This window comes from Lagopus leucura, unplaced genomic scaffold (genome assembly GCF_019238085.1).
Source record: "Lagopus leucura isolate 7727_CA_CO unplaced genomic scaffold, USGS_WTPT01 Super-Scaffold_100039, whole genome shotgun sequence".
NCBI lineage: Eukaryota > Metazoa > Chordata > Aves > Galliformes > Phasianidae > Lagopus > Lagopus leucura.
The window spans coordinates 1,005,758-1,032,617 of record NW_024962288.1 but is presented as its reverse complement, the minus strand read 5'-3'; the positions used below and the strand labels follow the sequence as shown (position 1 = coordinate 1,032,617).

At 52.8% G+C, this 26,860-nt stretch overlaps 3 protein-coding genes across 5 annotated transcripts in view; 1 reads left to right on the top strand and 2 right to left on the bottom strand.

Annotated features, from left to right (window-relative positions):
* Positions 1 to 11,600, top strand: part of STK4 (serine/threonine kinase 4) — a 39,790-nt gene extending 28,190 nt beyond the window's left edge. Inside the window, exons 11-12 of one of the 2 annotated variants that reach the window (XR_006181179.1) lie at positions 8,874 to 9,097; positions 10,487 to 11,600. Coding sequence is in view for 1 of the 2 variants with exons in the window: in XM_042883635.1 (XP_042739569.1) it covers positions 8,874 to 9,032 (159 nt within the window). In the remaining variant the exon portion in view is untranslated. Of the gene's footprint in view, positions 1 to 8,873 lie in introns of both variants that reach the window. The other variant, XM_042883635.1, reaches the window with a different exon arrangement.
* A 2,292-nt stretch (positions 11,601 to 13,892) lies between these two features.
* Positions 13,893 to 17,465, bottom strand: KCNS1 (potassium voltage-gated channel modifier subfamily S member 1). Its single transcript, XM_042883686.1, has 2 exons — positions 16,500 to 17,465; positions 13,893 to 14,336 (listed from the first exon to the last, which is right to left on the bottom strand). Exons 1-2 carry the CDS (start codon positions 17,463 to 17,465, stop codon positions 13,893 to 13,895), a joined length of 1,410 nt encoding a protein of 469 aa, XP_042739620.1.
* A 7,090-nt stretch (positions 17,466 to 24,555) lies between these two features.
* LOC122186773 lies at positions 24,556 to 26,122 on the bottom strand. Of its 2 annotated transcripts, none has more exons than XM_042883691.1 (3): positions 25,798 to 26,122; positions 25,249 to 25,372; positions 24,556 to 25,041 (listed from the first exon to the last, which is right to left on the bottom strand). In XM_042883691.1, the coding sequence occupies exons 1-3, from the start codon at positions 26,065 to 26,067 to the stop codon at positions 24,743 to 24,745; spliced, it is 693 nt and encodes a 230-aa protein (XP_042739625.1). In that variant the 5' UTR covers positions 26,068 to 26,122; the 3' UTR covers positions 24,556 to 24,742. The 2 variants fall into 2 exon arrangements, with proteins under 2 accessions (XP_042739625.1, XP_042739626.1); XM_042883692.1 differs by having other exon boundaries at positions 25,249 to 25,348; positions 25,798 to 26,121.
* Positions 26,123 to 26,860: the final 738 nt, after the last annotated feature.

The window sequence follows — 26,860 nt, the reverse complement described above, 5'->3', positions numbered from 1 at the left end:
AAGAGGAATTAATAATTAAAGGTGTGACGCTGGAAAAATCTCACAACATACTGAGTTCTTTAGAAAACCTGTTCCAGCCTTGTTATGCCTCGAGACCTGTTTTCAAGCCTGGAAGAAGAGCATTGCAGCTCGGATGAGATCGATTGGAAGTGCTTCTAAAATCTTCTTGCAGCTCATCTGTCAGCATGAATGTTGGTGAAGGTTAACACCACTAAAAAAGGCAGGTTTGCTCTGGTTGTCTTCAGCAAGGAGGGCTCCTCTTGGTGGGTCATTATCAGGAGCCCAGTAGAGCTGCTTGGGATCACCTTAGAAGATGGAGTCTGTGGACAGAAGGATGAGGACAGGGTGAAGCCTGCCTCCAGCCATGTGTACTTCCCAGATCCTCACCCAGAGCACCGCCTGCAGCTGTGTTCTGTGCAGCGGCAAAGTCAGCTCTGACTTCTGGACCTGCCTTCTGCCTTTGTGCGTATAGGAGTAAATCCTGTGGAAGAATCAGATGATGCTCACTGCTGGCGTGTGGTGCCTGGAACTGATGGGTGTCTCCGGTTTACCTCAGCAGAGGACTTTGCAGTGGGAGTTTTGTCACCTTTGAGGCATCTGCAGCAAACAGAGCGATGGAGTTTGCAGTGAGCTGTGGGCATGCTGGGAGCTTTGCCCTGCTCGTCTGTGCTGCGCTGAAGGTGATCCCAAGCTTTGCTCTTCAAGAAAGAGGGAGGAAGAGTCACTTAGCGTGCACACAGTCTGAAAGGAATATTACTGAGAAATAAAGCGCTTAATTCCTTGTTCTGCAGCTCGCCTTCACACGGTGTCATTATAAATAGATGCCTAAGTCATAGCAAGCACTTGAGAAAAGCTCGCATGGCGCAGCATGCGGGTTTGTGTGACAAGGATTTTAAGGAGATGGCTCATTCACCAGAGGGCCGTTCTGCAAAAATATTTGTCTCTGAAATACCAAACATATGCCCTTGTTTTCAAAGCCTGCAGCCTCTCCTGGGGTCGTGCAGCTATTCATTTTCAAAACGCCCTTGAAATCCCCAGTCTTTCTGCACAAAATGCTGAATTCTCCTGCTGCCTTCCTCGTGTTCACATTGCCAGATCACATTTCCTTCCCCGTGGCGGAGGAGAGGCAGAGAGTGGCAGTGCTGCTCTGTCACTTGCTGTAGGGCACATGGCACTGGGAAGCTCTGTGGCCCTGCTGCAGGCCAGCCCTGCTGAGAAGCAGTCCTGGGGCAGGGAATAGATGAGGAAGGACTAAGAGTGAAATTAAAAACGTTAATTGAGTAGAGATTAATATTTACAGGGACGAGTTAGTCTCAGTCTCAGAAGATGAAGCTGCTAGTCCTAAGCTGTTGCTGTGCCTTAGGGACTGCAGTGTTGATGCACTCAGGTAAGTTACTAATGCCAATGCAGTGTCTTAACGTGCTGTATCTCACTAAGCCAGCTTCAGTCTTCCTGGAAAAGCAAAGAATTTCAGGTTGAGGATACACTTGCCTTCTTCTTGTGCCTTACCTTTATTTTCCCCAGTAACTCTCACTGAGTGGTTCTGAATGTCTTTCAGCATCTTTGTCTTCCAGTAGCAAAACTCTCCGTCTGCGGTGTAACGCAGGCAGCATTCACCTTCTGAGCAACGCCAGGTGGTGGTTACTGCTCGTGGCTGCTGGTGGTGGTGTGCTCTGGGATGGAGCTGTGTGGTATGAAGGAATCCTTCGGACTTGTGGTGTTACTGCTGCTCCTGCAGGCCTTCTGCTGCACTCAGGATAAGTGATCTTGAAGAAATACACTGATTTTTAATAAGTGAGTGAGTCAAGAGCCCATAGGAGTTCCTAAACAAAGAGTGAATTTGACTGAGAGAGAGATCTGTTGCAGACACACGTACCCTTCCAGGCAGAGCTTGCCTCACGTTTCTGGAGATATGTATTCATTTTAAAGGAATCAGCATTTTCTGACAGATTGCCTTTCTTAAAAAGAAAGGGGAGAGGGAGGCAACTTGGCCAGCTGCGCACTTTGCAGTTGGTTTGTACAGCTAGCAGGATCTTCAGTGAAATGATTTATTTTACCATGTCCAGAGGTATTGTCGTACTCTTACTTAAGGAAATTAAAGCATAATCACTTAGAGGGGGGTTGGACCTGCTGTGTTTTTTCTTACTCCAATCTCTGGTCAGCAAGTGTATTTTATAAGCAAGCGATGCTCCTTTTTTGCTGGTTTTTTTTTTTCCTCCTTGTCCAGACAGGCTGACCTTTTAGCTTGGTTTGTAATTCAGTTACTGAAATAAAACCGGTGAGATAACCTGTCTTTGTGGTTATAGGATTACTCAGCCACTTTCTAAGTCTCTGAAGGTTCTTAAGGTTTGGACCTCCTGAAGTTTCCTGCTGCAGAGCAACAGCGAAACAATTTGTTATTCCCTTTGTTTAGGTTAGGTATTTATAGTACTTGGGATGGTTTTGGAAGTGAATAATTATTTAATAATTTATTGATAATAAAACTAGAATATGAGGGAATGTAATCTTGGAGCTCAGAAGATTAAAATGCAAAAAAAAAAAAAAAAACCACCAAAAAACAACCTTTTTTTTCTGGCCAGTCATATCAATGAGGATTCCTTTGGATGTTGTTTTGTTTTTTTTTTCCCTGAATACAATTTCTGTACATTACTGAGGCTAATAACACTACGTAGATGCTGTATGGATGTGCTGGCAGTGACACTTCCTCGAGCCTTTTAGGGATTGCAGTAAGGAAGGATAAGGTGCAGCTCTTGGCTGTGAGCTGCTCTGGGATGCCAGCACTGCTGATGTGCAGCGTGATGCTCTCACAGCTGGACCATCTCTGCCCTGGGGATGCTGCTCTGTGCCTGCACGTCTGCAGAGCCTGAGCTGCCAGCGAGGTCTGTGTGTGCTGTAGTCCTCTGAAAATTGTATTAGGAGTTTTCTGACACCCTGCCAACAGCAAAGCTCCCCCTGGCTCTGCAGGCTTCAAGGAAACGGGGCAGAGCTGCAGACTGGAGAAGGGCAGCCAGCAGAGGAAAGATGCCTCATGGGTGATGAAGGAGCAGATGTGTATCTGAAGTGTATCTATTTATCTTTTCAATAGCAGTGACAGAGTTGGCAAACGTGCTGGAGCAAGGTCCTTGCTGAACCAGCGGGATCAAACCATGTGGATATAAATAAAGCCTGAAGAAAGAGAGAGCTTGCTGCAGAAGAGACAGATCCTGAGCTGGAGGCAGCTTCTGCTTCAGAGCCAGAGTGAAGGAGCTGCTGCTGTGAAGTAGTGCTGGAGCTCAGACAGTTGCCCAGAAGCCCATCACTGTCCTGTGACAGCTTTAGCAGCCTTGCTAAGCGAGCTGCTGGGCTGGAAGGAGGTCCTGCAGAAGTTCCCAGCTCAGAGCTAGACCTGCCTGGCAGGGAGTGGGCCAGAGGGGCAGTGGCTTCCAGTAACTGCATGTGCGCTGGGTTCAGGCACCTTTATTGCAGTCATATCAGCAGAGCTGCATGTCAGATAGCTGGGATCCTTACCGGTGTTGTACCAGGAATATGTTTCACTTCAGGAGCCTTAAAACTCCACCACTGCAGAAGTGAGATACAGCTGTCCTGAGCACACCAGCTGAGAAGGGCTGGGTCTTCTCCAGTACATTTCTCCTAAAATACTTCTTTTCATTTCAGCTAGGATTGAATGTTGGGTGCATTAGTGTCTGCCTGTCCTCCCCAAAAAGGCACGTTGCCATGTTACTGCTGTAGCTGCTTGCCTTGCACTGACTTAGGTTGACTTGGCCTCTGAAGCATGTGTTGATCTGCTTGAAAGTTGGGGTCATCTGTCTTGTGTGGAGTCATCTCTTGTCCACATAAGAGTGTGGGTGATCTGAAACGACTGTCTCCAGATGTGCACTCACTGCATCTCACCGCAGTCCCTTTCTTTTAGAAGTTCTGGCTGCAGTCTGTTTAACTCGTGCTGGATGCTTGCAGCCCATGACGTGTTTTGCTAAATAATTAAGATGCATTAAAAGCAGAAGCTTGTGCTGCTGAGACTTATTTTTCAAATCCTTTGAAAGATTAATATCTGTGTTTTTAATCTTGCATGAAATCGCACAATGAGTGCATTTCATCCTTTGCTTTCATAACGGTATGAAACTTCTCATGCCAAAAAGGGGGGAGAATCAAGGTAATTAATATTTGTGTTGGTGCTGGGGTTCTGATTTACTGAAGCCCCTCCGTGGCACAGCTACAGACTGACAGATGTGTGAGGCTGTGGGGACCTGGCAGTCAGGAGGAGAAGTGGGCAGGGAGTGCCTGCAGGTTCTTAGATCCCTGTGTCCCTTGCGTTGGGCACACGGTTATGGTGAATAAGTGGTTAATGCCTGCTCGTACGTTCCATCGAGGCCTTCTAACGCTGGGAACATAAATGAGAACAAGGCACTTAATTTTTAGATCAGTGATTGAAAGGACGCCAAATGGGACTGAGCCAGCATTTCAGGAAAAACGCTGAGGGAAAATGGCATGCTATTCCAACACCAATTTATATCACCATTTTCAGGACCTAGACTCCAGAGCACTGCTTAGCATGAGAAATCACCCTCTTCATTTAATTTTGGCCTGAGAAATTGAATGCTTTTTTTTCTGGCTTTAAAAAAAAAGGTGCATGGCACTATTCTGTGATCTGCTTCCTCTGGGTGTATTTGGTGTGAGCACTTAATTGATACAGCACTTGAACAGCCTTTCAGGTTGCAGAAGGCTAATTCCAGAATAACCTGAGTTCTTACAGCCATGAGAGCTCGTGTCCATGGGCTGTGATCTGTGACAGCTTCTCCCCAGCTCCTGGGCTGCTCTCACACGCAGCACTGTGCTCCGAGGTGCTGCCACAAATAGTTGCACGTAGCACCCAGTGAGTGTCTGCAGCCCTAAAATAAAACTCTGCTCGAGGAGGTGATAAAAGAAGAGTTGGAAAGTTGAGGTGGATGTGCGTCAGTTGGAGTCGCCGGATCTGACAGCGAAACGTAAGCATTGCCCTAGGATTTATTGGAAGGATTTATTGGAAGGGAAACATCCTGATAGCATTGCTGCTGTTGTTCCTTTAACCTGTCTGTCGCTGTGCCTTTTTCCTTCCTGCTCCTTGTCCATAATGATTTCATTACGTAGTTGGAGCGGCTCTCAGGTGGTTTAGTGTTATCTGGGTGACTGCTGTTCTTGGAGGAATCTTGGCTGATTTTGGAGTGTCTGGCCCTTTACATGTAGCCTTTACTTCCACATTCCTCTGAAAATCAGAACCCTGCTGACACCTGATTCCTGTGGCACCCAGGAGCTGGCAAACATCCTTAGGTACTCCATGGTCTCAGCAGGTTCCACATGTCTGCATGTCCATGTGCCGTTTCCATAAAACCCATTTTAATCTGAAAGTTTACTTTAATTCTGAGGTTTGTTATGACAGTAGTGGCGGTTTTCATCATCTCTAGCAGCAAACCCCTTTTTGGCATTGACTATTTAGCATGGCTTGGATAACTTCTTTTGGATGGACACCCTTCTGAAGCCATGCTCAGTGTTGCCTGCCTGAATGCAGAGCATTGTGCTCCTTGCTAACACGATTCGAGATGCTTTGAGTCTGTTCAGGGGCTTTGATCTCTGGGTGTGCAGTCAAGAATTGTTAAACAGCAGTGTAAAACCAGGAAGAAAGGGGAGGGAGAACAACAAAAGCTATGCTCAAGCAAGAATTATTTTTTTTCTTTAGTTCCCATCTAGCTGATGTCTTTTCCCTGTGTGGCGTGGGAAGCTGCAGTTTCATTATTTCTGTATTTCAGTCTTCAAACTCCCACTGGCCCTTATGAAGTGAGAATCGCTCAAGCCACTTTTTCAAAGGGTTATTTAAAACTTCTAAGATGACATCAAGCTCCAGTGGATGCCAACTGGAATGTTGGGGTTGAAGGCAGGCTGGTAGCTGGTGTTTGCTTCCTAAACAACCCACAGCTGGTGGTGGTAATTCTGCAGGGCTGCTCAAATGTTTTCACCGTGAGGAAATAACCCCATCTCACCACTGGCATTTATATTCTGGTTGTGCTCCAGGAGGCAGCATCCGTCTGCAGATCTGCGAGGTGATAGGATAACTGCAGCCCCTCTCTGTGATGGATGGGTTCAGGTTGGGCACCAGCTTCAGGAATTTTAAGAGAGTGTTTGAAAAACAAGCCGACGTGTTGTGCACAGTGGGGGAGATGCAAAGAAAAGGCTTTGCACTAAATCTTGGGATCTGATGCAGCGTCGCCAAAGGAAAGGGAAAAGCTGCAGGAGGGCAGTGCTCAGGGTTCCTGTGAGCCAGTGGAGAGGTGGCAGGAGTTTGTTCTCCATTGGAATGTTATAGTGGAAGAGAAGAGTGTTACAGCTGCTGGGAAATGGCTTTTCTGTCAGATGCTTATAATTCATACAGCAGATGGGTGTTCTTGGCAGTCTTTTTTGCAAGAGAAGCACTAGGAATGGGAGCTGAGGTGGGACTGCTGGGCAGCACTGTATTTATGGCAGTCGTTTGGGCTGTCCCAAGGCAACAGTGCCCACATATGGGGACCATACTTCTATGCTGGGCCCCAAGCTGGCCTTGCTGCTGCCCTGCTGCAGGAAAAGGGTCTGACATCCCTGCAGAGAGCCTTCACGTGTTCCCCTTTTGCTCAGGTTCAGTTGCATTCAGCAGAATATTGTGTTGCAGCCACACTTGCCTGGATTGTAACCAATGCTGGGGATGGGTTGTTTTATGATTTTTTTCTTTTTTTTTAAATGCTGATTTGAAAGGACGGTGACTCGGGGAGGCAGTTTGCTGAGGTGAGCACTGTGCAGTGGTTTGTTATCAGTGATTATCTGAACTGCTTGCAAGGGATGTCAGTGGTAGCTTGTGGATCTGTTACTTGAAAGAAAAAATTGTGCCTCACAACCTTGCGTAGAAAGAAAGCTGTTAATCAAATAGTTAACAATTAGCTAGCTGCACATGGGACCTTGCTCGAACACTTTCCCTGCTCTACCCCCTCTCCCTGTTGTGAGATACACTTCATTGTAAGACACTAGCCTTAGAACAAGTGTTTGATATCAGCCTTTACGTTTGAAATGCAGTTCCTTCCTTTAAAAGGTTGTCATGGCTGTTTGATCACGGCGGATGAAAATAGATAGCTCTGACAAAGGCATTTGGGCTCTTTACCACAGAGGAATCGCTGAGGAGTGAGGAGGGGATGGGGCTGAGCCCAGCTCTAATTGCAGCTTGTCAGCACTGAGACTTCACCCTGGGCATTGCAGAATGCTCTGTCCTTGTCCTCTTCTTATTTTGCTCCTGGCGCTTCGTTTGGAGAATAATGAAGCCTAACCCTACAGAGACAGATGTGCCAGCCTTTAAAAACTTCATTTCCAGGAGAAAGTGTGTCTATGGGGCTGGTTTATGAGGCAAGGCCACGCAGCAAAGTGAAATGGAGACGGTCAGGTTCTAAGCACTACTGGTTTTCCTTTCGAAGATGCATTTGCAAGTGAGAAGATGACTTGTGGGTGCGGGGCCAGGCATCCCTGCTCCCCTTCCCCTGCCCTGCGTGAGCACTGCTTCTCAGCTATGAGTAGTTGCACGCCGTCGCTGTCATGGTGAGCATTCACGCTCTGCACCTTTCAGCTGGGGCTGCCCTCTGGCTTCTCTGCTTCTGTTAGCAGCAGCGTGGCATTCACAGCCACACTGATGCTATTCCAGATGAACTGCCTGCAGGTGGTTCACCATCACCCAGCACTACACACAGGACGTGTTTCTCTGAGCATTGACTTCCCTCTCCTCCCTCCCCAGCACCTCCCTTCTGTTTAACCCATGATCAGCAGCCTGGTTCTGCATCCCCTGTCTGCACAGTTAACGTACTTCAGATTTGTTGCTATTAATCACAGAGTCATTAAGGCTAGAGAGGACCACTAAGCTTGTCTAGTCCAACTGTCTGCCCATCACCACTGTGCCCACTGACCCTGTCACTGTGTCTTCCTGTTGCCTTTGTCCACTTCAGACTTTGACATCTCTGCTGTAAATTCCTTGGACTATGAGGGAAGGGAATGTTGAATGATCACCTGCTCTGTAATAAATTATTGTGAAAAGGTAACTGATGCCATACATCAGCTTAAGCTGCTGCCTGCTAATGTTGCATGACTGTGTATAAATAATGTATATTTTCTCAGTGGAAGTGCTTTGTCTTTCTAATGAACAGCTTGCTGATTGGAGAAGCAGACTGTGCAGCAATACTGAAAGAGTTTTGTTTTGCCTGGACTACTAGATCAGATTTGTGATCCTGTGGCAGCAAGCAGGCATACAGGCAATCATCCCCACTGTGCTGCAGTGCCTGTCAGGCAGCACCTCTCATGTTATTCTGGACGTTTTCTCTTTGTCTTGGTTGAGAGAAGAACTGGCACCTGGGGGAAGCACACTCAACATCCCTGTTTTTTCAGTGTTATCCTAAAATCCTCTTGTTTTCCAGGTTACAGTTTCACATAAAGGACATAGCTGTGGACAATTCAGGCTGTCCTGGGCAAACTTTGGCACCTTGAATCACAGGATAAAACTTTTCTGTGCCAGTTCTCAGCAAATAGGCACTCACAAGAGAACCAATTAAGCCGAGGGCAGGCACACAGTGAAGTCAGTGCGGGAGGCTTGTCCACACCAGCCTGACATCTGCACAGTGAAAGACAGCTGTTCTGTAAAACACCAGTTGTGCTTGCATATTGTATCAGTGCGGGGCTGAACTGAGCGACCCGACGTGTGTGCTCTGGGATTTCTTACTCAGCAGAGGAGTCTGAACTCCTCACCATGACTGATGTTCAACCTGAGTGTACGGAAGCACCTGTGGCTGTGCGTGCATTCAGTGCTGATGCCAATATCTGTTGTTTCCTCTCCCTGCCAGCTGAAGACATGGAGTGTGGATGAGCTGCAGAGGAGGCTGTCAGCGCTGGACCCCATGATGGAGCAGGAGATCGAGGAGATCCGCCAGAAGTACCAGTCCAAGCGGCAGCCCATCCTCGATGCCATTGAAGCCAAGAAGCGGCGGCAGCAGAACTTCTGAGCCACGGGTAGAATGTCCTTCCAGCCTCCAGCAATCAGCTCCTTGCTTCTGTGACTACTGAACAGGTTGATTTCTATTGAAATACGCTAGCAAAATAGAGGGCAATACTTCTGCTCATTTATTTTTCCATAGCACCTTTGTGAACTCAGGAATGCCATTAAGTGGAGAATCCTTGTGGTGTGTTTTAATTTAGGCACATATTTAAAGCAGTATCCGAAGGAGTTCTGTTACTGTTTTTAGATGGATTATTTTTAAGTCAGATGAGTGGATAGAAATAGACCAATGGAAGATGGCTCACTCTCTTTTCAACTGAACCTTTCCATACTCCGTTTTAAGTTAATATGAATTGTGTATTTAATGGCTGCATCTGTTGTGGGTTTTTTTTTATTGTTTTTGTTGTTCTTTGTGAATGCACAGACTCTGTTTCAAGCTGATGACTGTATGGTTCTGCTGTTAAGGTACTGATAAGTTTTAGGTCGTTGAAGAGAGTAGATGAGAACACCTACAGACTGTCCCAGCTGTTTGGAAGGCACTTAAATCTCATTTTTAAAAAGCTGTAATAAGCCCCATGCCTTACACTTTGTGCTTTGATCGAGTGGGATTTCTTCAAGAACTTGTTTTTGTCCTTTGCTTGTGTACGTTAGGAATTAGTATGAGTAGATGAAGTGTGTTGTGCCTCCAGGAGAAGTTACATTCTGTAATTTAAAGCCCACTTTGACTTAAAGCCGAAAGCCAATCAATGATCTGACCTAAAACAAAGCAGATTCCCCTCCGTCTGTCCTTCTGCTGACAGCAGAGTGCTGGGAGGGCATGGTGTGTGAATGGGTGGAAGTCATTGAACCTCTCTCAGAATTTGGTACTTCTGCTGTGTCTGAGAGCACTGCAAGGACTCTGCAGTGTGTGAAATATTTCATACGCTTCATCATTTCACATTTACCTCTTTAGGTGCTGGAATAAAAACTTCACAATACTTTGCATTTCTGCCAGGCTTAGCACGTCAGAAAGTTAAACAGAAAGCAGACATTCGTTGGGTTATCAGAGATGTGCATTGTTGGATGGAGTGGGGGCAGAGCTGATCCAGAGAGGCCAATGGCTGATGTCCCAATAGCCAATGTCTGGGAAGAGATTCATTCTGTTCAGTCCCTCTGAGTGCTCCTTTCTCATTAAATTTCCCGACACGGGTCTATGGCTGAAGATGCCCTGCTTGTACAATCAGTGAGGATGGTGCACTTCGCTCCCACTGGTGGAGCTGAGGAGGAAACTGAAGCAGCGTGAGGTGAGCCCAGATCTGGGCACAGAGCGAGTGATGCCTCTGCACAGCTTTAGGTGTACCTAGCTTATGATGAAATATTTGGACAGAACCACGTATTCCTACCGATTTGTTTTTGTTATGCTCTGATGGAGAGAAGAGTTTCCATGCAATCCTCTGAAACAGGCCTTGGTGCTTCCCGCAGGTCATTAAACAGCACTGTCTCCTGAATCAAATGCTGCTCATTCCATGCCTCGAGAGGCTCTCATTCCCTGCTTGCAGCAGACTGCTGACTACTGTTAACAGGCATACTCCATTGCTGTGAAAGGAACCAAGCCATTTGTACCCCCTGCAGATCTGGCTGCATCGGTTCGTCCCAGGGTGAGCAGCACTGCTCTGCAAGCCTGCTTTGTACCTCTGGTGGGCATAGAGATGTGGCACGTGGCAAACCGTGCGCTGCTGGGTGTAATTCCGGTCAGGCAGATCCTGCTGGGAGTAGTTTTACCTCTGCACTGTGTAGGTAACTTTCTGGTCATCGTAGGGCATTAGAAAACCTGAGTTTTAGGTGAAGCACCACATTGTGGTGTGTGCTTTTGGATTATGCAACCTGTGTCTGCTGTAACTGAATGTAAGCACTGTTGAGATGCTCTGCTTTGCTGGTGCGATTGTCTTAAAATACAGCAAATGAACCAAAATAAGTAAAACTGGCCCAACTGCCTTTGAACCTTTCTTACAAGCTTGCGGTGGCTGAGGCTTGGTGATATTTCTTGCACTTAGAGTTCGAATTACTTTCTCCTTCACTGATTGTCAGGTAGAGAGAAATTAATTCCCTTTCTGATGCCCTTGTAGAGCACTGTACCCTCTTAGTTCTCAGAGCCCTACCGACTAAGACCAAGGCTCCCACCCTCCAGGAGAGCTGTTCTGACAAGGTTTTTAAGCAAAGCAGTTGCTTAATTGTGAAGCTGCATTCAGGTGCTCCTTGGGCCCATCTGCATTGCTGAAAGCGTTCTGGACAAACCATGATCTTTGCTTCTGAAACCCAGAGATGCTGATGATGTCAGTCACATGAGACTTAATAATGTGAAGTTTGTAGCTTTAACTTTTTTGTAACAAATTAGCAACACTGGCATAAAGTGCTGACTTGAAATGCTCTTTTGTAAGGTCTGCCTGTTTGTATATAATAGTGTTGGGTCTTTAGTTTATGTATGTATGAAATAGTAACTTTTACTGCATTCCTCTGAGTTTGATACAGGAGGTTGTGTTTGATCTTTCTCAACATTTCTTGCCTTATTTGTTTAAAAGGGCAAATAAACTGTCCTTACAGAAAGCTTCAGTGTCCTGACTGTTATGTACACGTGCACAGAGCTGGCAGGCAGTGACAGGAGGTGCTTTGGGACCTGGTGTGGGGCAGTCCACCCTCCCTACACAGCAGGTGAGGCTCGAGTCACACTCCTAATCCTGGCTGCACTCTCAGCTCACTCGTTCAGAATGCTGACAGTGAGTGGGTGCTGCCTTCCACGGCGAACTGTTGGCTTTTACGTGGTTTCCCTGAGCAGTTACTAAATCTGTCCCAGAGGGATGACTAACTGAGGCAGAGACAGAATCCATTCAGGAGGCAGCTTGTGTTAGCAATGCCAGAAGAAATAAAATAGATGTGAGCTTTTAAATGTTAGGAAGGAGTGTGGAATCCAACGGGAGGGAGGCTGCAGGCATTCCTAGTAGCTAGGAAAGCCCGGAGCACTTACGTGCTCTCAGCAGCATCACCATGAAACTGCAGAACACCTCCACGAAGGCAGGGCTGCACCCCAGGGGAGTCCTCACCTGCACTCCTTTCATCCATGCACAGTGCCCGTTGTGCAGAGATACGAATTGCATGTGGCTAACAGTGGCTGATGGATAGCCCTCATTTTGCCCTCTTTCCTTCTGTCTGTGGGCCAGAGGAGCCCAAGCAGGAGCTCAGATAAATGCTCTTGGCGTTGGCTGACAGCCCTGACTTGAGAGCTGATGATTTCTCATTGCATTAATCACTCTAGCAAAATTTAATAGTCAGACCAGGAAACACCCATCAGCTATTTCCAGACTGAGAGTGACTTAATTACCCTTTAATTTAAGAGCCCAGGAAAGCAGCCAACTTCTTTAAAAACTTTAAAACAATTCAATCCCATCTACGAATCGCATCCTGCCCTTCTCCCTGCCAGCTCATTGCTGTTAACTTAATAGAGGCTGAGTCCCACCCAGAGCTGTTGGAGCAGCAGGAACAGCCCTTGTGCTGTGGTGAGGGGTCTCCTATCCCCCAGGTCCCAACCCTTAAGATCTCCCATACCCAGCACAGAGCACGGTCAGGGCAGCCAGGGCTGTGGCAGCTGGCAAAGGGAAAAAGTTTGAAACGAGTAATGAAGTTTGCTTTTCCCTAAGCAGCAGTGACCAATTCTCGGCTGCATGGAATAGCTTAATAAGGTCACTCCTTAATCACCATCCCCTGGAGGTAACTCAGTCTCTCCTTCATCAATCACTTTTTGAGTGTGGAGGGCGATTTATGTGGAAATAACCCAATACAGCATTTAATTGATTTACCCACTGTGCCAAGTGAGAGCGCAGACGCTCCTGGGAAAACTGCTGCCCCAGGGACGTGTGGTCCCTTCACTCTGATGGGCAGTGGTGGAGCTGCTGTGACACAGACAACCAGCTTCCCAAGTGGGTCACTTCCATCTTTTAATAAAATACACCATATGCATCCCATGCATAGATAGAAAATTAAATTACATGCTCTTTTAATGATTTGCATAATGCTTTTTTAGTTATTACATGTCATTCAGTCTTCCTATTTTAGTACATTTTGCTACTGGAATATTTATGGAGAGAAGGGGAAATTCCTTCCTTTGTTCAAGTAACAGTGGAGTGGGAGCCGGACCGGGGCAGATAATGCTGGAAGACACGGACGTGAGCACCAACACCCTGCTCCCACCCATGCAGAGGGGCTGTGTCTGCACCAACTCCATCTTCTCTTCCCCGAGGTCAGCAGTCCCTGTGGCAGAGCCATTCCCACCCACCGCCGTGCCCTGAAAGCCATCTGCGTGGCTCTGGGCTGGTCGGGTGGCTGCAGGGTGCACGTTGCTGAGGGAATTGATGCTGTGCTGAGATGTGCGCAGCCAGGTGGGGAGCCAGATGGGATGGGGGTGCCCCAATGCCTGGCTGTGAGGGGTCAGGCAGGAGCTGGTGAGGAGCAGTGCAAGGTTCCCTCTGCAGGAACGTGCAGGGGGTCACGGCAAGGCTGCTCCCTCCCGCAGAAGGGCTGCAGCCCCAGCTCCTCCTGCACCAGGAGTCAGGGGCACACGGACACAGCAGAGGCAGCTGCTCTGTGTCCAGCAGTGTTCCCCATGCCCCAGCAGCCCTTGGCAGGCTCTGTGCTGCGTGGGCTGGGTGCCAGCATCTGCAGCAGCCACTCCTCTGGAGGGAATGCGGGAGCCCCATGGACAGGGATGGGGACACCTGCAATGCGAGGAGGGCCATGGCCAGCCAGTCCTGCTGCAGAGTGGGTCCCACACCAGGCACCACCGTTCCTCCTGGGCTCATTCTGCACCAACCCGGACCCCCTGTCCTTTGCACGGGACTCAGGGAGCGGGGAGGGCACCGGGTGTGAGGCTGCGGCGGTCAGGGCTGCCCCTCCCCAGGGAGCTCTCGCTCAGCACCTCTGAGTCCTGCTCGCTCTCCACCTCCTCGGGCTGCTTCTTCTCACTGTTCCTCACGGCGGCCTCCAGTGCCTTTTGCTTGCGGTAGAAGTGGGAGAACTTGTTGAAGATGATGGTGATGGGCAGTGCCACAACCAGGATGCCGCCCAGGATGCAGCCTGAGGCGGCCAGCTTCCCTGCCACAGTGACGGGCACCACGTCACCATACCCCACCGTGGTCATGCTGACTGTGCCCCACCACCAGCATGCCGGGATGGTGTCAAAGCCAACATCCTCCTCCTTCTCTGCAGTGTAGGCTATGCCGGAGAAGACAGACACCCCCACAGCCAGGTAGAGCAGCAGAATCCCCACCTCCCGGTAGCTGTGCTAGAAGGCAAAGCAGAGTACAGTGAGTGAAAATGAACACATGTAGGGTGAACACATCTGCGGTCCCAAATCCTGTAGGTAGCATCACCCAGCACCTGCCTGCCTATAGGCAAGAAAGGTGCGTCCCTGCAGGGCTGAACATCCCCTGGGCTGGGCTCAGGACCCATTTCCATGGGGCCCTGGGGAACATCTGAGCTCGCAGATGGGGACTCAGGGTGGTGGCAGTGGGACGTAGGAGTGCACAGGGTGGGATCCAGAGGCAGCACACAGGTTTGAGCCCGGGAATATGGGCAGTGAAGCTGGAACAGGGCTGGGGCAGAGCAGGAGCGCTGCAGTTCGCTCCCTTTCTGGGCGTCACAAGTGGATTTCTTGGCTCTTTTTGCCTGCTTATCTGCTGACTTGCTCTTCATCTTTTAGGGAAAAGGAATCAGAGTTCTAAAGGTATGTTATTTGCAAAAGCCCCACAGCAGCTCTGGGGCTGCTCCCAGGGAAGGACGAAGAGCACCGAGCTTCACAGACATGTCAGGTTGCTGAGAAAAATGCTCTGGGCTGGAGCTCAGCAGCGTGCCTGCAGGTCCCAGCCAAATAACCCCATGAATCTTTAAAGAGCATCAGTTACGGCCCTGGGATGTATTGGAGGACAGAGGTGAGGGGAAGGCAGGCTATTTTCCCCTGCAGCGGAAGAAAAATGAAGCAAAGAGCCTGGATTGAACCCAGCCAGAGGTACCAGCATGGTGACCAAGCCCATAGTGACACATGTCCCATCTAGGTGACGCAGATCCCCTCTGAGATGTGCAGCTTCAGCTCAGCCACCTTCATGTCCAGGCCACCAAAGGGACATATGACAATCCACGTGTTTCCCTGGAGCCCAGACTGCCCAGTGCCAGTGGCACCAACCCTGCACCTGGTGCACAGCAGGGAGGGGGACGGGGATGGCTCCTGTCAAATTCAATAGACCCTGGATCAAACCCCAGGTGGTCTGAAGACCACTCAGAGCTTATGATGCACAAATGGCAGCAATCCCTCTGCTGGCACTTTGGTGGCAGTGAACAGTTCCTCGCCGTGCCAGAGCCATCGCTCCCTGGCTGTGAGCAGACTTTGTTCCTCTGCTGCTGCTTTATGCAGTAAGAACTAAATTATGATTAACACCATGTTGTCATTTTCGTGCCCAGTGAGTCCCAGCACCAAGCTGCTGCATCAGCTCTGTCTGTGTCCACCCTGGCTGCAGCTGGCTTGGGGTCCCTGAGAAATGGCACTCCACCACATCACTGTGGGGTTGGTGGGCAGAGCCGAACAATGCTGCTCCTGCACCTTGGTGATGTGCAGGTGGGCTGGACAGCCCCGCTGCAGCCTCATTGCGCTTATGTGGAGTGCAGAGAGGGCTCAGCCTTTCCCGCATGTGCAATTTTATTTAAATTCTGTAAGCAGTTTTATGTGTGGTTTTCACTTGCTAATTGCTCTTCCGAAGTGAGTTGTCAGATACAAATATGCTGCAGGCATCTGCGTTGCAAACAACGCTCCCAGGACCTCATTCTCCTCCCCAGCCCTATTCAGGGGCTGCTTCTCCCCATGGCTCCAGCCCTTGCTCCCATGCCTGCCAGTAGCAGAATGCCCTGTGCCATTGGTGCCCCATCGTGAGTCCCAGCTGGCTGCTTTTGATCTGTGCTCCCCGTGCACAGCTCGAGCCTGTGCTGCTCTGCTTGGCCCTCTTCAAGGGCTGGCTTCACGGTTTGTCTTGGAGTGATCACCGAGAAGGAGAGAAAATCAAAGTCTGGGTTTAATTAGCCTCTTTGTCTAGCTGGAGTTCCTTTGTGAGTGCAGGGAGGGAAAGGGGCAGCTTCACCCTCCGTTGGTACATCAGCTCAGAGGGAATGGATGAGGAAGGGGCAGTGGGGACAGCAGAGACCAGACAAGGTGCCTGAGCTGCAGTGATGGAGGTGCAGTGACAGGTGGTGTGGGGCTCAGTGCCTTCATGCTTCATCTTTTATCACAAGAGGGCATGACATGGGAGATGAGGGCCCTGTCTCGCCAGACCTGCATGAGTGCTGCCTTCCAGCGTGCCAGCACCCTGCTCCTACACTGGCCCTCTGCAAGCCTTGGCTCTGTGTAGAAGGAGGATTCACTCAGTGTCCTTCCCTCACAGCTGGGAGATGGCCAGCTTACCTTCAGAGTGGCTCCCAGCGACCGCAGCCCGGTGGAGTGCCGCGCCAGCTTCAGCACACGGAAGATGCGCATCAGCCGGAAGACCTGCACCACCTTGCCCAGGTTGCCCAGCTCCGAGTCGCTGCCCGCCGTCACGTCCACCAGCAGCGTAAAGTAGAAGGGCAGCACCGAGACGATGTCGATGAGGTTGAGCGGGTGCTTGAAGAACTTCTTGGGGTTGGGGGAGAGCAGGAGGCGGGAGGACACCTCGAAGGTGAACCAGGAGATGCAGAAGTACTCCAGTTTGTGCAGGACGGGCTCGTCGAGCACGGCGCCGCTCTCGTCCACCCGCTGGTACTCGGGCATGCTGTGGATGCACATGGTGGCGATGGACACCAGCACCACGCTGATGGACACAAAACTGAACAGCTTGCTGGGGATGGAGTAGCCGGGGTTCTCCATGGTGAGCCAGAGCCGCTTGCGCGCCGTGCCGCAGCGCAGCGTGCTGTAGCGCAGCAGCTCGTGGTTGATGTCTGAGATCTCATCGGGCGACGTGTCCACGCTGCTCACCTCGCTCTCCTCATCCCAGGTGTGGTGCCGGCCCTCCAGCTTGCGCTCGTGGTAGCGGTAGCTGCAGCACGAGTCCAGGAAGAACTCGTTGATGCCCCAGTACTCGATCTCCTGGCAGAAGGAGAAGACGCACAGCTCGTCCATCACGTGCAGCTTGCCCGTCTGGTAGAAGTGCAGCACGTAGAGGAAGAAGCCGGGGTTGCGGTCAAAGTAGAACTCCCGTGCGCTCACATCGTAGTCATCGCAGAGCTGCAGGATGGACTCCTCCGAGTCACAGGACAGCAGGCGGCCCAGGCGCGTGTCAGGGAACTTGGAGAGAGCGCTGGGGCTCAGCCGCCGCCGCAGCCCTCCCACGTTGATGTTGATAAGGTCCTCCTCGAAGGCGGCACCCCAATACGTTAAGGTCTTGTTGACCATGATCGGCAGAGCGGGAAGCCCTCCACCTGCAGGGGAGATGCAGAGGGGTGGGATGGGGGGGGTGCAGGGAGTGGGGAATGGGATGTGGCTCTGGGCTTCGTTCTTTGGTGCTGCTGGGGGAAACGAGTGGGGAATTTCCACGGCAGAAGTGCCAACACAACGCACCTGCCTGCTGTGTTTGTACGTGTCTGTCCTGCCGTGTGAAATATTACCATTTATTTTTATAGTGCTGAAACATAACAGGGACGTGACTCAGAATCACTGATGGCCCTGAAATAAGAACCTGTCTGTCGGGAGGGATCAAAACGTGAAGTTCTGATTTCAGTGTTCTGACATTTTGCAGGTTTTGGGGAGCCCTGCTTTTTTGCACAGCAGCAATGCCATTTGCCACAGAGAGGCAGATCCCCAATGGAGAGCAGCATCCCCACACCCTAAAGTACATTTACCCATCCTGACCCGAGGTTTAAATGAAGAAGATAAATGCTGCTTGCCATCCAAGTCACCTTGAGAACAGATGCCACTCACCTTATGTGCTCAAGTGCTGCTGTTTGCAGGGTGGTGGTGGAGCTGGCAGAGTGCAGCCCCACAGACCTGGCGCCGGGTTTGCTCTCAGTCTCCACAACCACATTTCCCTCAGTACATCTGCTGCTTTGGGCGGCCTCTGGGGGCTCCTCTGTGACTGAACGTGGAGCTCAGAGCAGAGCAGGTGAGAGGAGGTAGCAGAGCCCTGAAGAACGGCCCCCGATGGGGTGGGATGGGGCTGAGCACAGCTGAGGATGCAGCACAAGGTTCTCCAGTGGAGATTCTCCTGTCCAGTGTTCGTTTCTGCACAGAGCAAATGATTTCTGCGCACATCTCGCTTTCATCTAGGAATCTAAGGCAGCAATTAGGAGTTCTCTAACTTAGTGGTGAGGAGCTGAGCTGAGCCTCAGGGCTGGGTTTGGACCCAGCGCTGCGTGATCTCCCTGTTGGATCACCGACACCTCATGGTGTCTGCGGGGCTCTCTGCTGCAAAAGGATGGGGAAGGTTGGGTTTGTGTCTTTGCAAAGGCACAACGGGCAGAGAATACAAATGCGTCTGTCTGGAGTAATGTGAATTTGCAAATTTCCCTTTTAGTTACGCTGCTGTCTCTATAAATGATGGAACAGATTAAGCCAGTTTCTTCCTGCTACTCTTGGAAATACACTGTAAGCTGTTTTAAGGAGCAACTATTGGAATTGCATGAGCCCAGCATGAATTGGGGCATTCACTTGAATACGTACCTTGTAGAGAAGAAATGTCTCTAATACGTCCATTTATGACAGCAAAAATTAAGTATAAAAGCAGATTGAGTCTATCTGTGAGAAATGCTAGAGGAGTTTCCCTTGACAACGTGTTGGTTTTTTTTTTTCTGAAAGGCTTTCCAGTGGAAGTTCTGTACACGTATTCCAACTGGCAGAGGGGACCCAGGGGGGCGGGAAGAGAGATGCTCATAGATTTACAAAGGAGGATGTGGTGAGCGCAGAGAGTACTGCACGAGGGGGTTTTCCAAACAGGTACAATGGATTTAGATTAACAGTCCAAATAAAAAGCCCTGTACTCACCGCTCAGCACGGCTTCCCAGCGGCGTGTCTCAGAGGAGCCATTGGGAACACAGAGTGGAGGAAAACCTTCAGCCCCAGCTGCAGCCCAGCCCTATGCACCCCTTTGCCCCAGGTGTGCTGGCGGTGGGGTGCCCATGGGGCAGGGCTGGGGGCACTGTGGGGCTGAGATCCTGTCCTCAGCACCGGGGACAGCTTGGGCAACACTGGGGAGGCACTGCTTTACCCATCATGTAGAAGTGCCCCATACCTGTCACTGTCACTGAGCATCCCCGTGCCTGCTGAGCGGAGGATGCTCGGCAGCACGCCTGTCCTTGGCCGGTTTGCCTGGGGAACACGGGGAGGGGAGAGCATGGAAGGGGTTTTCCCACGGCTAGGAAACACAAAGAGTGAGCTCCTGCTGCACGCTGAGAGGCGACCGAAGTGCCCAGGGATGGGAGGCAGATGGAGGGGGGATTCCCTGCCTTCTCTGGGGTGAGGGGCTACCAACCGCTCCGGTGTCTGCTCAGAGCTGGCAGCCAAGCGCTGCTGCAGACGATGCACTGCCCTGTGCCAACTCCACTCCCTGGTTTTGGGCAGCAGGCACACAGATCTGGGGTGTGAAACCCGGGCCCCTGAGCTTCTTGGGGGGGAGGGAAGTGAAGAGAAAGCCCTTCGGTGTGAGGGGCTCCCCTACCGCCGCCTGCAGAGGGACCGGGAGAGGTATTCCCGATCTCCGGCTCCCAGCAGCAACGCAGAATGAGGACGCCGGCACACCCCGCTCACCCGCCGCTCCCTTCCCCGCTCACCCCGGGATGCCGGAGCCCCGGCGTGCCGCTCCCCGCAGCTCCCCGGGATGCGGCTGCCCGGTCCCCGCTGCTCCCTGCATTGCCGATCTCCCGCTCTCCGCGATGCCGCACCCGCAGCCGAAGCCCGGCCCGGCTCCGCTCTCACCTGCCCTCGGTGCCGCCCCCGCCGCAACGTGCGCGCCCGGCGCGGAGCCCTGCGGAGCCCTGCGGGGCCGGCGGCAGCTCCGCGGGGCCGGGGGGGCCGCCTCGCCGCCCCCCGTCCTTCCCCTACAGCGGGGTGCCGCCCTCCGGCCCCGCCCGCCCGAGCTGCTGTGCTCCGAGCGGGGGAAAAGATGGAGGGGGGCTCTGGGGAATTCCTACCCTGTACCCCTGGGAAAGCTGGAGACGGGCGTGAGCTGGTTCTGCACGCCGGGGGGAACCCGATTTTTGGCAAAACCGGCTTGCTAATTGGAACAGCTCCAGAGTAAGCGGGCAGTTTCTCTCTGAGAGATGCACAGGGACAGGGACAGGGCTGGCAGCGGGACAGAATGGGAGCCGTGGCCAAGGATAAGTACCCCATCCCATGTCCTTACCTGCTCAAAGTGCTCAGAGCAAGCTGTTGAGGTGGGCAAGGACCCCCAAATCAGCGTGCCCCTCCGCGCCTTGCAGGCGTTCAGCCTCAGCCTTCCTGGGATCCCATCACACCATCCGGCTCCATCCTCCTCCTTGCCACGAGGCTCGTGTGGGGCACCAGGGCAGCCCCCCCAGGCTGAGACACCCCTGGCGCTGGGCTCCCCGCTGTCTCCTTGTCGGAGGTGGGCAAACGGGGTGAGCCCCGGGCATGGCACACGCTGCACTCAGATCACTGGGCCACCTGTGGGCACTCCGGCACGGCAGGGCGAGCACCCGAACTGCCCCAGGAGCCAGCTGGCAGGGCGGGGAGATGGCAGGGCGGTGAGCTGAGCCCTCGGCCGGGCGCCGGTTGGGGCCGCGTGGCCATGTCTCATCGCAGCCGTGTTGGAGCAGCACAAGGCGAAGCTTCACACCGCGTCCATCCTTTCAGCTTGCAGCACTCTGCAGGCCTTCAGCTCTCTCTGGGTGTGCACGGAGCCGTGCAGGATCTGCTCTGTGGGGAGAGCATCCTTCCCCTCGCCGTGTGCCCGCCTCCCGTGGCCGTGCCAGCGCCGTCCCTGCGCCAGGCAGCGCTGCGGGGCCGTCAGCGGGCTGCCATGTGCGTGATGTGTCAGGCTGTGTGCGCCCAGCGCTTGTTTACATGGGAAGGAGGCGACGGAGGGAGGGAGGGGGGGAAGAGGAGACTTTGAGGGACGTCTGGGAAAAAAAAAAAAAAATCGGAAAAAATACCCAAGTGAGGAAAATTCTTCTGTTCTGTGACACGAAGCAAGAAGCGTTCATTTTGATGGCAATTAGGGATGGCTGAGCTGCGAGATGAACGCCGCCACTGGCTGCTTGCACGCTGCTCCCTGCCTGGCTGCAGGGAGATACTGTGGGATGATGCTGTGGGGCGATGCCGTGGAGTCTTTGGAGCGCCATTCCCATGCATCTGCTCTGCCACCAGGGGGAATTGGTTTTCCCCTTCTGTTCTTCTGGGAGAGAGCACTGCCTTCGGGAAGTTGTGGGCTCACCGTGGGACGTGCTCAGCGCACACTCTGGGCAGCCTACACATACTGCCAATGCTCCTCCACAGCCCTATTTGTGCTGTGCCACTGGGAAGACCCAGACCTGTCTCCCTGTATGGCTGTGCCAGCAGCAGGGAAAAGGCATTGGGCAGCCCTGCATGCCCCTGCACTCTGCTCCCAGCCTGGGACTGCTCACCTCCTGACCTCTCCTGGTTTGGTTCTGGCATCGCTGCCATCCCTCCAGCTTTGCTGCAGCACGAGGGGCAGGTGCACTGTCCTCCATTGTACAAACCCTGCTGCAGAAGGACCAGTTCTCCCATCAGCCAGCTCCAATCTCCTAACGCCCAGAAGCTGGGGTGGGATGGAAGGACTCCCATTTCCAGGCTGTTTCCCAGCACAGGGCCGTGCTCACAGCACCATCGGTGTGACCACGCCACGGGATGCAGCTCCCACGGCCCCAGCGACCAGCATTGCTCCTGAGCTAACTCACAGTGATGTGCGCAGGGAAATGTGAAGAAATCAGGTCAGCTGGAAACGCCATCCCCTCCTTCACGTCTCGCCTCCTGCCTCTCTCAAAGGTGGCCCTCCTCCCGCTGCTGCCGGGGGGGTTTGTCCATAACCATTCGGCGATGCTCCACGCGGGGCCAAGGGACGCAGCCATGTGCCACGCTCTGTGCTGCACAGTGAGTGGAGCCAGCAGCCATCTCTGTGCTGCAGTGACTCATCCCGTGTCAGCTCTGCTCCTTTCTTCCTCCTGCTCTTTTTTTTGGTTGTTGTTGTTATTTAATAGCTGACGTAGCAAGAAATTAAAATATAGGGGGGAAATATAAATGGGTACAGTGTGTTAGCAGAGCTGCTTTAATTAAAAGGGATTTACTGTCTTCAATACACCTGGAGGATGCTCGCCACCTCCAACCTCACCTTCCAGCATCTCTGCACCCAGTGCTGCACCCAGGACACATCCCTGCACTGTGCTGCTCCATCTCTTGCTTCCATCACCATCACCACACCGAGGGCAGCCTTCACTTGTTGCTTGTCTTTCACAGCCCAGGGACTGCGTTCGCTGCCAGATCCAGGCACAAAGAGGTGATGCATCTCCCTGATCTCCAGAGGTCTGGAGTGATGGTAGAAGCGTTGTGACCCAGGGTGATCCCTGCTGCTGCAGCGTGGCACCCGTGCCTCTCACTCTGCAGCTGGAAGGATCCTCCTGATGGCATTTCAGAAGAACCATTCCTCTACTTTCAGAGGCTGTACTGAGCCAGGAGATGGCTCCGTCAGCCCTGAGCTGGCTGTGCTCACTGCATCTCTGGGGCTGCTCCTGGCTGCTGTGCCAGCTGCCCACGCTCATTAGCAACGTGAGTCGCAGCAGCTCCCAAAGCAGAAAGGTACCAGCAGGCATCGGCCCATTGCCTGCGTTTGGTGTCTGCCCATGTGGGCTCTGTGTGTGCTGGGACCACGCTCTGCTTTCGCCCTGATGGACGTGGAGCCATGCCTCATGAATCATGCATGAAGCTGTATTTAGTGTAATGATTTCTGACATCCAGAGCCTGGGCACTGTGGTTCGGGACCGCAGAGAACTCCAGAAATAAGGAGGTGACGTCCATCCCATGCGGAGTGGGAGCACTCAGAGCGATGGGGGTGAGTGGAGCAGCCGCTCCTCCTTCAGAGGGAATCACAGGTTGCTTCCTAATTAGCCAAATGTGCAAAAGCTAAATATTGACAGAGCTTTGCGGTTTCCTGTGTCTCGCAATCACATTGCATGCCATTAACCTACATAGCCGTCAGGGGAAGGAGCAGCTGCGTGTGCCTTGGCACGGGCAGGGCTGTGGGAATCCCTGTGCTGGTGCTGACAGGAGCTGTGCTCTGCTATGGGGGAACCTCCTCACCTCCCTCGGTGGACAGCACTGCCCGCAGACCAGCTTCAGCACTGGGCTCATCCCTTCCTGAACCTCAAACGGGGCGCTCATTTTGTGGGAGGCAGCGCAGGGAGAGCGCGTGCATGGGTCGGCCTTCAGCAGGGAGGATGCTTTATTTCTCTGCAGAGCTGTATTTATTATATGCAGGGACTGGGGTGGCACTGATTCATTCTTGCCCATCCCCAGCTGCTCTCCACACATAGCAGACAGTCCTCTCAGCCTAGGGATTTCCCTCTTTGGGTTCCATGCGGCAGCTGCATCCTGTGGGACTACGTCTGTTAAACCTCCTTCCCTCACAAAGCTGCTCCTCTCAGATGGGTCAGAATCATTCTTTGGAAAGGTCTCGTGTAACTGCAGAGCACCAAACCTGCTCTGTATTCAGACCCCAATCAGAGGTCCTACAGCCCACACAGTGCTCCTCAGCCCCTCCTCAGGCCACCATCACCACCTGCTGCTGCCCAGCCGGGTGGCAGCGGTGACAAAGGCTGGAGGAAGGGCTCTCACAGACACACACAACAAGGCCTGCATGTTCCAGAGGGCAGCTTGCAGGGGAATTAAGCACTCCTGTGCTGTCACCTTTCCTCTGTCCCCGCAGGATGGGCAGCTGGAGGCACCCCACGCCTGGAGTGCTGCGCTTAATCAAACTAATTAGCGATTTAATCTTGTTAACAAAGCAGAATAATTGCAGCGTTATCAAATTAGCCAGCTGTATGGAAATGCCTGCTTAATAGCTGATAATAGCTGGTGCTGCTGGAGGAAGGGAGCTGGGAACTGTGACTAATGGGACATGCCATCACGTGTGCCATCACGCTGGCCTGTTTGTGTCACTGTGCCAGCCTGGGTGCAGCACTGGGGCTCTGTGCTGTGCCCCATACCATACAGGACACGGTCCTTCCCACTCCAGGGTACATTTGGTGCAAGGGGGCATCTCCATGGGAGGACTCAGTACTGGGGGTGAGTGATGATCTATTTCCCACCTGAGTTTAGTTGGTGAGCTCGTCGTCTGGTGTTTGTATCCTCCACCAGCACTGTGCAGTGGGGGGGTGCCCCTGCCATTTGCTGGGTGCTTCACCCCCATCCCATAGGGCTGGTCCCACTCCTCATCCCACAGCTCTGGTGCACCTGGGGACATGTGCTGGGATGGGTCACGAGAGGCAGGGAGGGGAAGAAGGGAACTGCACACCGGTGCTCCTGGGACAAGCTTTTATTTGTTGTAACAGCAGCGGATAATGGTGGAAGAGGGTGAGAAGTTGGCACATAGCAGCAGAGAAGATCTCAGAGTGCGAGCACGAAGCTGTCCCTGTCCCCTGCGAGCTGGCGGTCCTTCTGCAGGTGCATGAGGCTGGAGATGGCACGGGGACACAGGCACTCTCTGGCTATGCTGGGAGCAGCAGCTCACACTGGGGAAAGGGAGAGAGAGCAAAGAGATAATGCTGGCTTACCCCAACAGCCCGAGCTCCCTGCCCAGAGCCACAGCCATCGCAGCCCCAGCGCCCCGAGGTGGCCGTGGAGGTGACAGTACCGTAGGTCAGGTTGATGCGCGAGATGCATCGCCGCCCACAGAAGGTCTTGCAGCACTTCTTGCCACGCGGGCACTGCCGGTCGCTGTAGCAGTCGTTCCTCGGGTTGACCATGGCGCAGGTGATGCGGACCTCGGGGCAGGACCAGGCAGTGCCTGCAGGAGCACAGGGAGGTTTGCTGCAGCTGAGAGACCCCGGGGAGGGCTCCAAGGGGACATTTTCCCCTTCATGATGCAGGTGATGTAGTTGCTACCCACTCCTCCTTAAGCACAAGGAGGAGCTGCTCTTTTGCAGCAACCCCTGCAGCAAAGCAGGGATGGCTTGCTGCTGCAATCAGTCCCCTGCCCCTGGGCATATCGTACCTGATGGCAGCTCAGCCCAAAGGATGAGCATCCCCACGAGCAGGAGGGCAGGCACAGTCTTCATGCTGCTGTTTCTCCTGAGAGGTGCGACCGTATCTTGCTGGGGGGCAGCGGCATTTAAGTGCTTGGGGACAGGATGGGGTGGGGGGGAAGCTGGGAGGGTGTGTTTGTGCCTTTTTCCTCTGCTGTTGCATTATGTTTTCTGGAAGCCTTTTGCATAAGACACACATCGATTGTTCAGTTGCTCAAAAAGCAAAGCTGCTGCATTGCACAACTGTGCTATGAGGCTGCACCTGAGCGGGGGTTGGGGGAACAGCCCCTGAGCAGCCCCTGGGCAGTGGTGGGGTGCCCTGCTGCACTCACACCATTCTCCAGGTTAAGACATGATGGTGACCTGCTGAGCTCCCTCCTGGGGCTTTGCTGGGGACAGACAATATCTCTCCTGCGTGAGGATGTTGCGCCCTTGCTCCAAGCACAGCTGTTTTCTTTGGGTGCTCTTGGGCAATGGGAAATTGACTCTGGTAGGAAATTGAGTAACGTCCCTCTTACCTTGTGCAATGGTTCCCGAAGCTTTTCCTTGGGATTCTTGCAGCGTGCAGAACCCAGCTGTGCTGGAAGTGGGCACAGGGAATAGTCAGGGGGGTGCCCCCCCCCTTCCGTTCCCCCCATAGCCAAGCACACAGCTCTCAGCCAGCTGTGTTCCCACAAACGCAGCCTGGGGCAGCCCTGGGTTTTGCAATGCTCTGGGCAAAGCCCAGGAAAAAGAGAGCACCGTCCCCCTGTGCCCCGTGCCCAGCCTTCACCCTGCGGGTGTCTCATTGCGCCCTCTTCCCGCTCTGACTTCCCATCTATTGTGTCTCCATGTGCCGCAGGGACTGCTCTTGAACTGTCTGGGTATCTGTTAATTATTACCCGCTTCCCCTAATGACTCTGTGGTTACATTCAGCTCTTTGTAAAGTCATTTGTTAAACAAGCGGGAAGGAGTCAGCCAACCCAAACAGGCGTTCTGGGATGTGCACCGCTAATTTAGCGCTTTTAATGAGAGATACAAGCCCTTGATCACTTTTGAAACCATCTTTGGGAGTCGGGCAGCCGCTGGGATGGAGAGGGCAGCGCTGCACTCCCCATTCGCTCCAGGCTCTAGGCGTGGAGGTGACGTCCCGGCTGTACGAGGATGCACAGAGCCCCTCAGGGGTAGCTTCGCCCTGCAGCCTGTCCGCTTCTTAGAGCGATGCGGTGCTTTCCGGCTGGAGGTCCATCCCTCCCCCCCAGCTCACAGGTGCCCATGAGAAAGGACGCCCCATCCCGCACCCCTCGGCAGCGCCGGTGTCTGGTGCCATCTAGTGATGCCGCTATTGGTGCTGTGCGGGACTGCCGAGCCGCTGCCCTAACGGGGCTTTGCTCTGCCCTGCTGTCCCCCACATCCCAGCGCAGGGGGTTACTGCTTCTTTCCTCAGGGAGCTGCTCCCATCAGCTCGGCGGTGCGTGGCATTAGGATCAAACCTCCGGCTCAGCGACACCCATCCTTGTCCATCCAGTGGGGGTCCAGCCTGAGTGATGCTCATAGAGCAAGGATCTTCCCAGAGGACGTGCAGAGGCAGAGGGGGGGGGG

Excerpts from the sequence above, each read along its gene's own strand:
- LOC122186773 (XM_042883691.1), bottom strand. The coding sequence starts at position 26,067 with ATGAGACACCCGCAGGGTGAAGGCTGGGCACGGGGCACAGGGGGACGG. Across the intron at positions 25,373-25,797 it reads TTCGGGAACCATTGCACAAG|CACTTAAATGCCGCTGCCCC; the intron begins GTAAGAGGGACG and ends CCTGTCCCCAAG. Across the intron at positions 25,042-25,248 it reads TTGGGCTGAGCTGCCATCAG|GCACTGCCTGGTCCTGCCCC; the intron begins GTACGATATGCC and ends GTGCTCCTGCAG.
- KCNS1 (XM_042883686.1), bottom strand. The coding sequence starts at position 17,465 with ATGGTCAACAAGACCTTAACGTATTGGGGTGCCGCCTTCGAGGAGGAC. Across the intron at positions 14,337-16,499 it reads CGCTGGGAGCCACTCTGAAG|CACAGCTACCGGGAGGTGGG; the intron begins GTAAGCTGGCCA and ends TTTGCCTTCTAG.